This window comes from Eurypyga helias, unplaced genomic scaffold (genome assembly GCF_000690775.1).
Source record: "Eurypyga helias isolate BGI_N326 unplaced genomic scaffold, ASM69077v1 scaffold1813, whole genome shotgun sequence".
NCBI lineage: Eukaryota > Metazoa > Chordata > Aves > Eurypygiformes > Eurypygidae > Eurypyga > Eurypyga helias.
The window spans coordinates 8393-21228 of NW_010241621.1; the positions used below are offsets into that span (position 1 = coordinate 8393).

At 40.2% G+C, this 12836-nt stretch overlaps 1 protein-coding gene across 1 annotated transcript; it reads right to left on the bottom strand.

The window, feature by feature from the left end:
- Positions 1-422: 422 nt before the first annotated feature.
- Positions 423-11932, bottom strand: LOC104503229 (transient receptor potential cation channel subfamily V member 6-like). The gene is made up of 14 exons (XM_010148791.1): positions 11737-11932; positions 11463-11585; positions 10383-10523; positions 9748-9846; positions 9362-9537; positions 8322-8468; positions 7047-7259; positions 6627-6713; positions 5069-5145; positions 4619-4784; positions 4276-4342; positions 3390-3658; positions 2240-2346; positions 423-696 (listed from the first exon to the last, which is right to left on the bottom strand). The coding sequence occupies exons 1-14, from the start codon at positions 11930-11932 to the stop codon at positions 423-425; spliced, it is 2142 nt and encodes a 713-aa protein (XP_010147093.1).
- Between the last annotated feature and the right edge of the window lie 904 nt (positions 11933-12836).

The following is a 12836-nucleotide window of genomic DNA, read 5'->3' on the forward strand; positions in this document are numbered from 1 at the left end:
AGAACTTCAGTCAGCTCTCTTTGCTATGAGGTCATTGGTATTTTGTGAACCTGAAGGTAAAGATTATACTCTCTGTAACAGTCCGGGCAGAGAGGGCTTACTTCTTTGTAAATAGATAAAATCCCATTGCTGCTTCTTTTGCTCATTTCTGTAGGGCATTACAAAGCATAACAAACTACACCAGACCTTAGCTCAACAAGCCTGCCAGCTTGGTCTCAGTATCAGTGCAACAGCAGGGACACTTAAAAGCAGGAGAGAAAAGACAACATTCATATATGATAGCACAGATGCCATGAACTGTTCATCATTAGAGTTCTTCAAGGCCGACAAATGTATGTAGCATGCTGGAGTATGTATGAACAGTCAGAGAAGACAACTGTTATGGCAAGAGTAATCCATGTTGTGGAGTAAAAGAAGACTTATTAGACATCATAGACCTCCTCTTCCAGGGCTTGACTGACCTCTCCACAAAGTTGGTGGAAGGTGTTGCACCTCAGGATCTCCCAGCCACGGTGAGAACTAGTCCTGGATGTGCTCCGCGATACTGACAAAGAAGGAAGTTCCTTCTTGTACAGGATGTTCTTATTCATTTCTAGCCTTTCCAAACCTTTGTCATGGTTATCCCTATCCTGAGCCTTAAATGCTTCTGTGTACTGCATCATCTTGTGTTTGTTGGGATCAACCCTGTTTTCAACTCTGTAAGAGGATTAAAAAACATAAACTGAATGAAATAGAAATGTGCCAGTTTACCAACAAAACCAAGCAGGCACAACAAGCAAACCCCTCCCAAAAATATGCCAACTGCTCCAGCTATTCTAGAAAATCTACACAGAAACAGGAAACTTGATTATAGGAATGGTACTAGCAGCTAGTAGCACACATTTATCTCCTAGACCTTTGTCCCCATCATTGACTTCAATATCCTTATCTGCCCATGCTTTCCTGTCCTTTAACTCATTTCCCAGTCTTTATTTCCCCTTTCCATTTTGCCAGTTGTAAGCTATTGGCAGACCTACGCCACCTGACTGTAGCTCCAGATCCTTTGTATATATGCGCATATAGAATCATAGAATGGTTTGGGTTGGAAGGGACCTTAAAGATCCTCCAGTTCTGCCATGGGGGTTGTAACACATTCATTCATTTCTTTTGTTCTTGTCTTTCCTCCTCTGATACTCCATGGTTGCTAGCCTCAGGAGGTCACTTATCTTCTGCTGAACTTTTAACTGCTCCACTTCCACCAATCCTTCTCTACATTACATGTAACTTGTCTTCTGAAATACTGTCCCACGCTATATACAATGAACATACATGTAATTTAACAGTACTAAATCACACTACCACTCTTTTCATAGTATCCAGTGAAGAATTGTTGCTGGGACATTGTTTTTGCAAAGTTATATTCTGCACCTTGGACTGAAGCTATTGCCTATTGGTAACACTTTAGGTGTGCTTCTTCTGCCCAGCAAACCTGAAAATCCAAAAGGTTCATATTTTTGCTAAAAAACACAGAAAGTCCTATTTCATACAACCGCCACTCCCCCTTCTGGCTTTCTCAGCAAAAGATGATGCAGTTATAAAAGACACATGCCCAAACAAAGTTTAGTCTTTCCTCACCCTGGTACAAATATTGAATAAATTCAGAAATAATTGGGAATCTAGTGTTATCTAGACTACAGAAAGTTTGTTATTCCAGTGCCTAAACTGAAATCCTGGACCTAAGACTTTGCCACCTGATGCTGACTGTGCAAAGTATAGTACAGTTATTAGGCTCACACCAGAAAGAAATCCTGTCTTTAATTATTCCTGTTCTGGTTTTGGATCATCTCTACTGCAGTTCATGGCTGCTGAATGCCTAATTGATTGATTCTGCCTCTGCCATTTCATGCATCTGATAGGGACCACCAACCAAGCACAGCAATGAAACTTTCTGATACTCATTATAAGAAGCTTGAAAGAAAACTTCAGGCCTTATAACCCATGCAGTTTCTGAGGTCTGTCTCTGGTAACTACTGGATAAGAAAACATCAGCTGATTTCATGAGAAATAACACAGCAGAGCTTTCTGAGAAGAACACTGCTTGTCTACCAACCAAAGACAGAAAACAGGGATCAGGGGTCTGTATTCTGGAAGGGAAGGACTCCAAACAAGCCTTCCCAGGCCACTGGAAAGGCTCTTTATTAACATTCATACATTGGATTGTTCTGGGATCCTTATGTGCCAACACTAAAAGAGAACTCACCTGAGATACCATCTGTCCCCTAGGCCATATTCCCGTCCACAGATTCCGGAGCGAGGCCAGAGACACCGTGGCAGTTTCCGCTCCAGCATGACAGTAGTAGCAACAACCTTTAGAATGAAAAAATAAAAAAAAGAAAGAACTTGGATGAATTAGAAAAAAAACAGACTCTCTTTCAAAACTATCAGTTTCGTGAGTACTGACCCATTATCATACTTCATTACAGCTCCATAAGTAATGAAGAAAATTCATAGAGTCAATACTCCACTTATTACAGGGCAATTCACTATTATAGTCCTAACTGTACCATGTTTTGAGGAAGCAGTGGTGCTTTTAAAACACTGTTTGATTTCTTTCCTTTTAGACCTGATGGCAACAAGTAGGGTAATCAATTTGTAAGCTAGAGAAGAGGGTAGTATTTGTATCTTCATTATCTATCATCAGAACTTACCAATGCGGCCTAGATTTAATAATTTGATTTATTACTTTCTCACAGAAAAATACTACAAAATGGATTTCCTGTTGAGCAGCTATATGACTGATCTAGTTGAATTTTTTTGCCTTTTGAGCAAGACAGTCAGGCCAATTTCTCTTAATGGATCTAAAGATGTTACTGACCTACTTGTAATCATTACCTTGCATTCTATCTTCCCTCAGTCAATCCCTGTAATTGTAATTTAACTCTGAGCTGCACAGAAATGTAATCAGTAAAAAAAGATCCAACATTGATTCTATTTAACAAGAGTTTTTATGTGTAAGGAGCAAACAGCTAAGGAGACACAGTAGGGACAAGAAAGGCTAGATGGGCTTTTAGCTGTTATTCAAAATAAGATAGGAATACCCGCATAGTGGGGTGCTTAGTGTGGACACAATATGGGAAGATTGTTTCACATGGGAAGATGTGCAGAAGAGTAGTCTTGCACTTAAACACTTCAGACTTATAGAAAAGATGAAAGAAATTTTGTGGATGATGTACAGAAGCTGTAAAAGAGAATTAAAAGGACAAGGCTTACTGCATTAGGCCAGAGAAAGTTTTTGAAGTACCTCCTTTAGTGCACAGATGACATGATAAGCAATTACAATGTCTAGCACATTTTCTCTGAACAACTTTTCCCCTTCTTCATTGAACCCCCTACCAACTAAATGAGATTACCTGGGCTCTCCAGAGCTCATCCCGCTCATGGGCCACTCTCCAGTGCGTGTCACCCATCATGGCAATTAACAGGTTGAGCATAAGGAGGGTGGCAATGATGGCAAAGGCAAAGTATACCACGCTGTACATAAAGGGCAAGTCCACATCATAGTTTGCAGGGCCATCAATGATAGTGAGGAAAAGCTCAAAGGTGGTGAACAAGGACATGGGGTAGTTGTAGAACTGCCCAAGTTTTTCAGGGTTCTCGGTCTGGAAAATTATGTAAAAAGCTAGAAGAGAGCAAAAAGGAAGGGGGGTGGGTGGGGTGGGGGCGGGAAATAAATAAAAAAAAGGAGTTAGTTTAACAACAGGAATCACATTCCAAGAGCAACAACAGGGTCCTATAAGAGATGCTGACAACATGAAGTGGTATAAGAAGAAGCTGCATGTGTTTACATGCTAGTGCAGTACTCAGCACAGCAAGGACAAATCCACGGTCCTCAATAAAAAATGACTCAAAATTACTTCAAGTATTTATTTGTTCTCAAAATTATGATCTTTTATTTTTCAAGGATACAATAAATCTGTGTGTTAAACTCATTTGTCAAAGACAAATACCATAAATGCAGTATATTTTTAGACCTTGACTTACATATAGGTGGAATTATCTGTGTTTTCCTAATTTTTACTACCCTAGAAAGAGCAAGAATTGAAAAACATACTCATGAGAACAGAAATAAGTGTTGTAAAAAGAACACGTGCAAAGAAATAGAACCTATACCATCATCAGCACCTTTCCCCACTAAGTCAAAGGGCAACCTGAAAATAAACCAAACCCAATACACTTAATTCATACTAAAGAAGTTGGCAGTGGGAACATAATGCTCTTTTCCTTTTGTAGACTCACCTGATGCAAAGCCTAGTATCACCACAGCCATGAGCCAGCAAAAGCGCATAAGATCTCCAAATATCATCTGTAGAGCAAAGACAGAGCCGCCATAAGACCCAGCTGTCCCACCAAGCCACAATTCAAACCCTACGTAAACCAATTTCCAGATTAGAAGACCATGAGTGAACTAAAGGAAACTTCTGCACTTAAGAGAGAATGTGAAAGTCCCAAAACCTCTGTGCAGACAATAACTTTTCCATTTGTCATTAATGTTAGTCCTGAGGGAGAAAGGTATTCTTCCCAATCTTCAAAGAGCTGTCAGAATGTGTATAACACGTCCATATTTATTTATGTTTTTTACCTTCTGGATCATGATGGTAAAGGGTCCAAGCATCTGGAAGCCTCTTGCGAAGTACATGACATTGCACCATCCTAGCACCAGAGCAAAAGACATGGGCACTACCTCACCAGTTGTGCTGGTGAGACGCATCACCATGGTTACTAGAATCATGCAAGCATATGTGATGCTGCAAAGGAATAAGAGACACTTTAAGAAGTTCAGTAAAAGAATCTCACCCTCCTTTTTCTTTTCTTTTCAAAAATTCCAAGACCAGTCACATAGGCAGAGACCTCTCAGCACTGTCAACTCTACCTCTCCACTCACCTGACTTCCTACACACAGTTGAGCCAGTAAGAGAAATAAATCAAGAGAAGGAATATTCTAAAAGAATGGAGAAAGTACCTCATCTGGCAAAATACATCAGTGGGGGACAGGAGAAACAACAGAAAACTTAAAAACTGGTGCACTTACACAATTATGTGAAAAGGCCCTCCCAGGATGGTTTGTCCAAAGTATTTTGCTGCTCCAACTCTAAGGATATCTGGGATCTACAAAAGACATCCTATTGACTTTAGGACTTAAACCAATACCGTTATACTATTAAATATCATGATAAACACCAATATTCATAGGATCTTGAGGCCAGCTGCATCTTCTTTGTTTGATGGTTCACAGTTTGATTTCTATATTACTTTAAAAACTGAATGATGGAGTCACATGAACCTCACTTGGGATGTGCCGGAGATTGCTGGAAAATCAAGAATGCTTGGGCAGATTGGGAGGCTTTGGAATGTGGCAGAAAGCTGTTGCCTGATGTCCATGTAAATTACTGAGAAGAGACCAGATAAACAGCTGAGCTTCAGAAGTGAAGACAAAAAAAGACTGCCTTGGGGAACCAAAGGAGCCTGTTATAGTTCAAACTCACTGTCTTAGTTTTAGGGTAGCCCCAGAGAACTGACCAAACACAGGAAGAAGGATCTGTCCTTCTGGAACATATGGGCAGAGAGAAAGCCTTTTACAAGCTCCATTTCACTCCAGTTCAATGTGTCATTATCATTGGCTCATATAAAAGTTTCAGGTTTCTATATCATATTATAATAAAATCAAGTGGGGGGATTGGGCTTGTTCAGCCTGGAGAAGGATCCAGGGAGACCTTACATCACCTTCCAGTACCTGAAGGGGCTACAAGGAAGCTGGGGGGGGACTTTTTACAAGAGTGCATAGTGATAGGACAAGGGGGAACAGGTTTAAACTGAAAGTGGGGAGGTTTAGATTAGATATCAGGAAGAAGTTCTTCACAGAGAGGGTGGGGAGGCACTGGGACAGGTTGCCCAGAGAAGCTGTGGATGCCCCATCCCTGGAAATGTTCAAGGCCAGGCTGGATGAGGCTTGGAGCAACCTGGTCTAGTGGAAGGTGTCCCTGCCCATGGCAGGGGGGTTGGAACTAGATGGTCTTTAACATCCCTTCCAACCCAAAACAATTCTATGATTCTGTGTGTTTGCTTTAAAGAACTTTTGTGTGTTTGGGTTTGTTTCTGGGGTTTTTTTTTTGAGTGTTCACAGAAAACTAAACATGCCCGTCTCAGATCTCTGATTGAGTAAGGCTCCTGTTATAGGCCCATAAATTCACTGATATATAATTAAATATAAATTCTTCTGTATGCACACAGAAATCACTTCAGCCAGCACCCCTAAATACTCACATATTTTCTGGGTGAAGAATATCTAATAATCTCATGCAAGAACTGGGATTCAGCTGGACCCACAGATGGTGCTAATGTGAACTGTGGCATTACCCTGCAGACAGGATTTGATAGAATGTCCAGTCCTTCCAATTTCTTATTCCACACCTGGAGTACATTGTCAAAGTCTCTCTTTCATCCAGCAGATACTGTTGACAGTGTCTATTGTCACAGGCATATATCAAAGCACTTAGACTAAACAAATAACCCCTACCAAGTTGTGGTAAAGTAAAAGTAAATTCTGTCCTGTTTAAACTCAAGACTATATAACTCACTGTTTCTCTTACCTCAAGAATCAAAATTACTACAGCTCCAATGACTGTGATCAGCTCCCCCACCAGCCTCAGCTCATCCTCATATGTCATATATGATTCCTAGAAAAAATAAAATAAAATAAGTGAAATTAACATCGAATTTTAAAGGGAGTGAAAGGAAATTTAAAGAGTGGATGGAGGAAAAGAAGGACCACCGTTAGTGTAATAAACATGGCTAGGCCTGACAAGGCCACAGGAACCAGTCCCGCTCCAGCAATGGCAAACAGAGCATATCCCATATTCCTTACGGACAAAGGACAGGTGGTGGAAAGAGAGAAGGAGGACAGCTGCAATAGCTGGCAACTGGGAAAGACTTGGACTTTCCAGTTAAGTAGGTTAGACTAGAATTGCCCAGTGGTGCTTATGGGGCCCTGACTCCTATGGACACAGTACCTGCAGCATTTTCTGGACATAGATTGTATTGTCTCTGCTGCTGGTTTTGTTGCCTGTTCGGGGTTTCAGTGGTCGGTAAACGCAGCACATAGTGAAGCAGATCATGTAGAGTATATAGAATACAGCCAGGAAACAGAAATAGGGACGACCATACATATTCCACTTCAGGCTCACCAGCTCCTTCACAGGTGTTAGGTCCAAGATCTGGCGTGCCTGAGAATGACAGAAAGAAGAAATTAATTGCCACAGGGACGTTAGTTTATAAACAAGATTCACGCTTTCCTGGGAGAATGTTACCAAAGTATTCTCACCTACTCTATTCAGCATTAGGAAGATGAATTTATTTTGCAAGAATGTGAGTTTACATTTCCTCAGTTTCCCAGTAAAAAACTTTGAAAAAATGTAAAAATACATCATGTGAAGAACAGCTTCTGGGTATCAGCCGGAAGTGCAAGAGAAACATGCTAGATACTGGAATGAGTTCGTTGTCTGTTTAGGCCTGGACACATATAAACACTTGAGACAGACCTATGATCTGTGTCTATGAATGCAAATATATAAGGGCATGTTGCAGAAAATAAAAGTTGTTGTGTTTGAGGGTTTTTTTTAAGATATATACATATTTGGGGTGGGCTAACTTTACAGTATGAGAAAGTTTGTAAATCTTCTGGACTTTAGGGAAGCCTAGAAACAGGACCATGGCTGGGATGTTAATGAAGAATCAAAGTTTGCTTTGTAGGCCAAAGGTCTCAGTCTACGCCAGAGATAGTCAAGAGCAGTTGGATTCCGCTACTTTTAGACAGTCAGTGTTATTTCATTTGCAGTTTCTCTACCTATAAAAAAGTGAAGAATTTATCTGGCTGTTCTCACAGAACATATGCAAGGTTTGCATGAGCAATAAGCTCTTCTCAGACAACTCTTCTTGAGGTTGCCAACCAAGTGCCAAAATGTCAACAAGGTCTTTTTCTGTAAAAGGGAATCAAAGGAATATATACAATTGATTGAAAATTACCCTCAATTCTGATGGCATCTTGAGGGTAAAACAGAAGACTAATGACTAAAATTTGTCTGATAAACATTTGAAATGTTCTTGATCATTATAAAGCTGTTCATGATCATTAAAAAGCTGTCACATTTCATGTGTTCCTGCAGCACATGGTACAAAATCCTTGCTCTATGGATAATATAAAAGAGCTTGAACCTTCAAACTCATCATTCTTGTCCTTCTAAAATCACTATGGTCTGCTCATAGAAAGCGTGTGGTGCCCACAGTACCTCTCTCTTCTTGGTTGAGACAATGAGCTCAAGGAAGGACTGATCTTCAGCCCAGGAATCAATCTCTGTGAGATCATAGAGCACAGTGGTCAAGGGGCCAAAGGACCAGAGATTGTGCTTCCGCTTCTGCATAAGGTATTGAAACATCTGAGGAGAAAAGGAGGAGGTGGGGAATATCAGAAGCTTCCCAGTATACAGTATTTCACAATGAAAACAAATAAGGTTGTTAAAAAGCCCTAATTACAATGTATTTTCCTTGAACTTGGCAGTTGCTGTGCTTGTCATATCTCTCGAGAACAGTTATAGCAGGTTAAGAAGTGAAAGAACGTTTTCTGATTCCCATTTGATTATTAGCTCATGCTTGAGGTAAGGGATGAGTGATTTTTATTCTAAATTCTAATCAAAATCCTAAAGTTATTTGACACAGTTGAATATTGTCAAAATCTTGACAATAGATTTCATATAGAAATATATGTTGATTAGGAAAAAGAATGCTTTTATACTCTTCTACAAGTTATCAGGCAAGAGGTGTGGCATAGGAAATTATCCTGTCCTTTGTGTATCTACAAAAGAAACATTAACCAACTTTGTCCTTTTGTAAGGGGAAGGATGAAAGTTAACATTAAATATTGAGTTCTTGACTATGAATAAATGTCTGTAGATACCTGAAGAAGTTTCCCGTGTGTCACATTTAGGGTAATGAAATCTAGACAACAAATACAATAATTTCAGTCAGACTTTTAAAAAATTACTCGGAGTGGGTCTTTCTGTTAACACCTGTTTAACTCAAAAGCTTCCAAAATTGGGTCAAAAGAACTATTCTTTCAGCACTCATTTCTTTCATTAGGATAAAGAAATTTCTTACACAGGTTTTCTGGTCCTACTTGAGACTTCTGCCAAAAAAAAAGGATTGACTTGTTATGTATCTTCTACCTACTAAGAACATACATAAATTCACTCAGTCTGAATGATGTTATTTGAAGTTCTTTATTTCTGAATAACCTCTTTGGTGTGGAGGCAACTATGTCACTTAAACTCACCACAGTGTTGCCCTCAACTCCAGCCAGTTTGAATGGAGTAAGCCCCTCATTGTTAAGAATCAATTCAAGTGATCCAGGTCCCTCTTTGTTCTTGTCATAGGAAAGTATCAGGCTGTACATGTGGCAGGCATATGTCTTATTAGGTTGGAGAACCAGGATGTGTAGAACAGTGTTACCTGTGAAGGAAGCAGAGCAGATAAAGTATATGGAGTAGCTCAGTCCTGCGCAAAGACTGATGCCATCAACAGTGGCTTTCATTTTCCTCACATCCACCATCCCACAACTATTCGTAATGAGAGAAAAATATGTGCATACACAGATGCCAGAGTCTGATTCAAAGAGTTCAGAAATATTGTTTGCAATTCACTAGCCCCCCCAGCACATACCCAGATAATCCTGAGCTCTCATGTCAGCACCATTTTCAATGAGCAACTGTACAATTTCCTCATTTCCCACGCAGGCAGCAAATGATAAAACATGCTCTCCTGCAAAGAAAGGAATGGGGAGAAACAGCATTAAGACTCCAGGAGACGTTGGAGGACACTAAGGGAAAGTATCCACGCTATGAAGCCAGAAGTTATGAAAGGAAGAGTTACTTCAGGTAACTCTTTAGGTTACTTCAGGTAAATTTCCTGCCCCACTCCTCATCCTACTCAGAAAAGAAAAGTAGACCTGCCCCACACAACACTAAAGGGAAGAAGTATTCTTTTCAGATTATCTTCATAAGAAGGTTGACAAATAAGTTACAGTATATGCTGCTAGGAAGAAAGTAATTCTTCTGCAATATATATTTTTTGTATATAAGCAAATATGTAAAATTATCTGATTTATAGATTTCTATTTCTGTAGTATTTACATACTCAGATGGATTCCTACTGTCTGCTAAAAGGTGTGTGACTGATGACACTTGGAGACAGCAGTCTGCTTATCTGCTGTAGATAGGGACTAAGGCAAGCCTCCCTTATATCCCCTCATCACTCTGCTGGTTCCCTCCCACAGCAGCAAGGGGAGAAGGCTGTACCAAAATAGAGAAGATTCTGGGAGCTGCGCCTGAAGAAGTGCCCAGTGGCCCGTGCTGTGCAGGCATTGGCCCCTCTCTTGAGTAAAGCCTTCACCAACGTGATGTTCTGGTTCACTGCTGCAATGTGGAGAGCTGTCTGCCCTGTAAGACACAGAAATCAAACCTTGCCTTCCAAGAAAGCAAATCCAGGCTGATCAGTAGTCTGCAGTTCACATTTTACTCATGGTAAATCTAAGTGTTTTGGAACTGCATCCATAGGGGCTATATGATTTATCTTTGAAATCATCCTTGTTGTGTGCAGAAGGTTGGACTACAGATTTTCCAGAGGTCCCATTCTATTTAAGCCTTTTATGAACTAATAAAAACTGGCTTTACAACCTGTCAAAAAACCAAAGAGGATTCACTTTGTAGAACTTTTCTGGAAGAAAACAAGACATGTTACATACTTCCAGGAAGCACACTGAAAGCCCATGTCTCTCAGAAAGGACAATGCTTTGCTTCATGGGACATGAAGGATGAGTAAAGACAAAGCTCCCAAAGAAGACTGGCTCTAACCATCAAACCAGTTATTAGAATTTGTAAATCCCTGTTATTTAGTGGTTTCAGGATTTTGTCTGGCATTTATATGTAGTCAGTCAGAACGACTGTTTAAAAACCTGTCTCAGATTCTAGACTCAAAAGTAGTGGCCACATTTGTTTTCAACCCCTATTCTTTGTCAACCAAAGAACCATTTTTTCTCCCTTCAGAGGACACCAGTTAGGTGTGTCCTTTGTTATACTTGACTATGGCCGAAAGCAAACTATACATATCCTTGAAATCCCACTACAGCCAACAGACCCACTGGTGCTTAAGGGTTTGTCAATTATGCATTTGCATATTTTACATGTATGTACTTGGGTTTAATACAATTCCACCTTCCACAAATAATCAGGAGCCAATTGTATATTGGTTTTGCTATGTAACAGTTTAGCAATATATTGAACCAGAACCAGTGTAAGCCATTTTTTAAAATGTACATATAGTGCTTCCTCCATCCCCCTGCAGAGGATCCTGCCCAGCCTTGTTCCTGGAGATGCTACCTTCATAGAGCTCGGATGTCATCTTCTCATTGACGAGCTCAGGAGCTGCTTCCATCAGAGTAACTGCAGCCTCCACGTTGTCGTACAAGGCAGCTATATGAAGGGCGGTCTCTCCCACTGCACCTAAAACAGTAGGAGTAGCATGTGAGTCATCTAGACTATATGGGACAAAAGCAGAAATGGATTTATTGAGGTGGAGAATTATGGGAGTGCTAGGTCCTCTCTTGGGTCTTCATATGACAGGTTAACAGCAAATCACAAATAATCGGGTTACCTCTCTGATAGACATCACATGTTCCATCAGTAACAAGTTTCTTAATGGCTTGGAGGTCGTTCTCTTTGGCAGCCTGGAGTAACGGGGATTCCCATATCCTGTAGTTAAGAAAACGTGGCTGATAAGAGTCAAACACATCATGGCTCTCTCCAGGGCTAACATGGCCTTTGCTCGAGATAGTATGCGTCTGCAGCATTTTCGCTGAGAGGTCGGTAATGCACAGCTACCACGTGTGCATGAAAAAAGCAGAAAGACCAAGCTGGGAAGAACAGACAAATGCGGTGGGTGCTGAAACCCCAGGTAGTTCATCATCTCGTGCCTTACTGACGCTTAACCGTACGGTGGCAGCAGAGGGAAAGATGGAAGAAAAGAATCACTGGAAAGTTTCTGCTTTCTGCAGCCCACATTTTGAGGCATGAAAGATCAGAACGATGGGCCATTTGATACCCCTTCTGCCAGTAGACAGCATAATAAATTAAAAATCTGAATGACTGAGTCATCTGAATGACTCCAGTAATGAATGGAAAAGAAAAAAAGTGCAAACAAGAAGTCTACCCATGACATGAGCAACACTTCTTATGGTATAATTAAAAGAACGAGCTCTGCATGGTACCTTCTTTCTCTGGAGAAAAGAAGGCTCAGGTGGGGAGCTTATCAATGCCTATAAATACCTGAAGGGAGGGTACAAAGAGTATCAGCATCCAAATAAGCTTTGGCAATGTTCAAAATAATGTTGGCCACCCAAATAATCACCAAAAAAAAAAAAAAAAAAAAAAACCAAAACAAAACCACTACTGACTTGGATAAATATTTCTGTTATCCTCGAATATCTTCAGGTTTATCTTTTAATTTGTAATAACTGTTTTGGAATGTATTTTTTATTATTATTTTTGGTTTTATACAAATAAATAATTCTAAGTAGCCCAAGTTCAAAATTTAAGGGGAAGAAAGACCCTTAAAACCAAGGAAACAGCCTACATCTCATGAATTTTCAGTGTGAAAGAGAAGGATTTTCCTCTTTCCAAAAAGGATAAATTCAGATTTCGACCTCTGTCTAGATGCAAATTTTGTGCTTTTATCTCTCCCCTGCTTTCTTGTAG

Bases quoted from the DNA above. Each gene is read 5' to 3' on its own strand.
- LOC104503229 (XM_010148791.1), bottom strand. From the start codon at position 11,932: ATGCTGCAGACGCATACTATCTCGAGCAAAGGCCATGTTAGCCCTGGA. The intron at 4,785-5,068 runs GTAAGTGCACCA...ATTCCTTTGCAG, and splicing joins GGGCCTTTTCACATAATTGT to CATCACATATGCTTGCATGA. The intron at 4,343-4,618 runs GTAAAAAACATA...TTTGCTCTACAG, and splicing joins TTACCATCATGATCCAGAAG to ATGATATTTGGAGATCTTAT.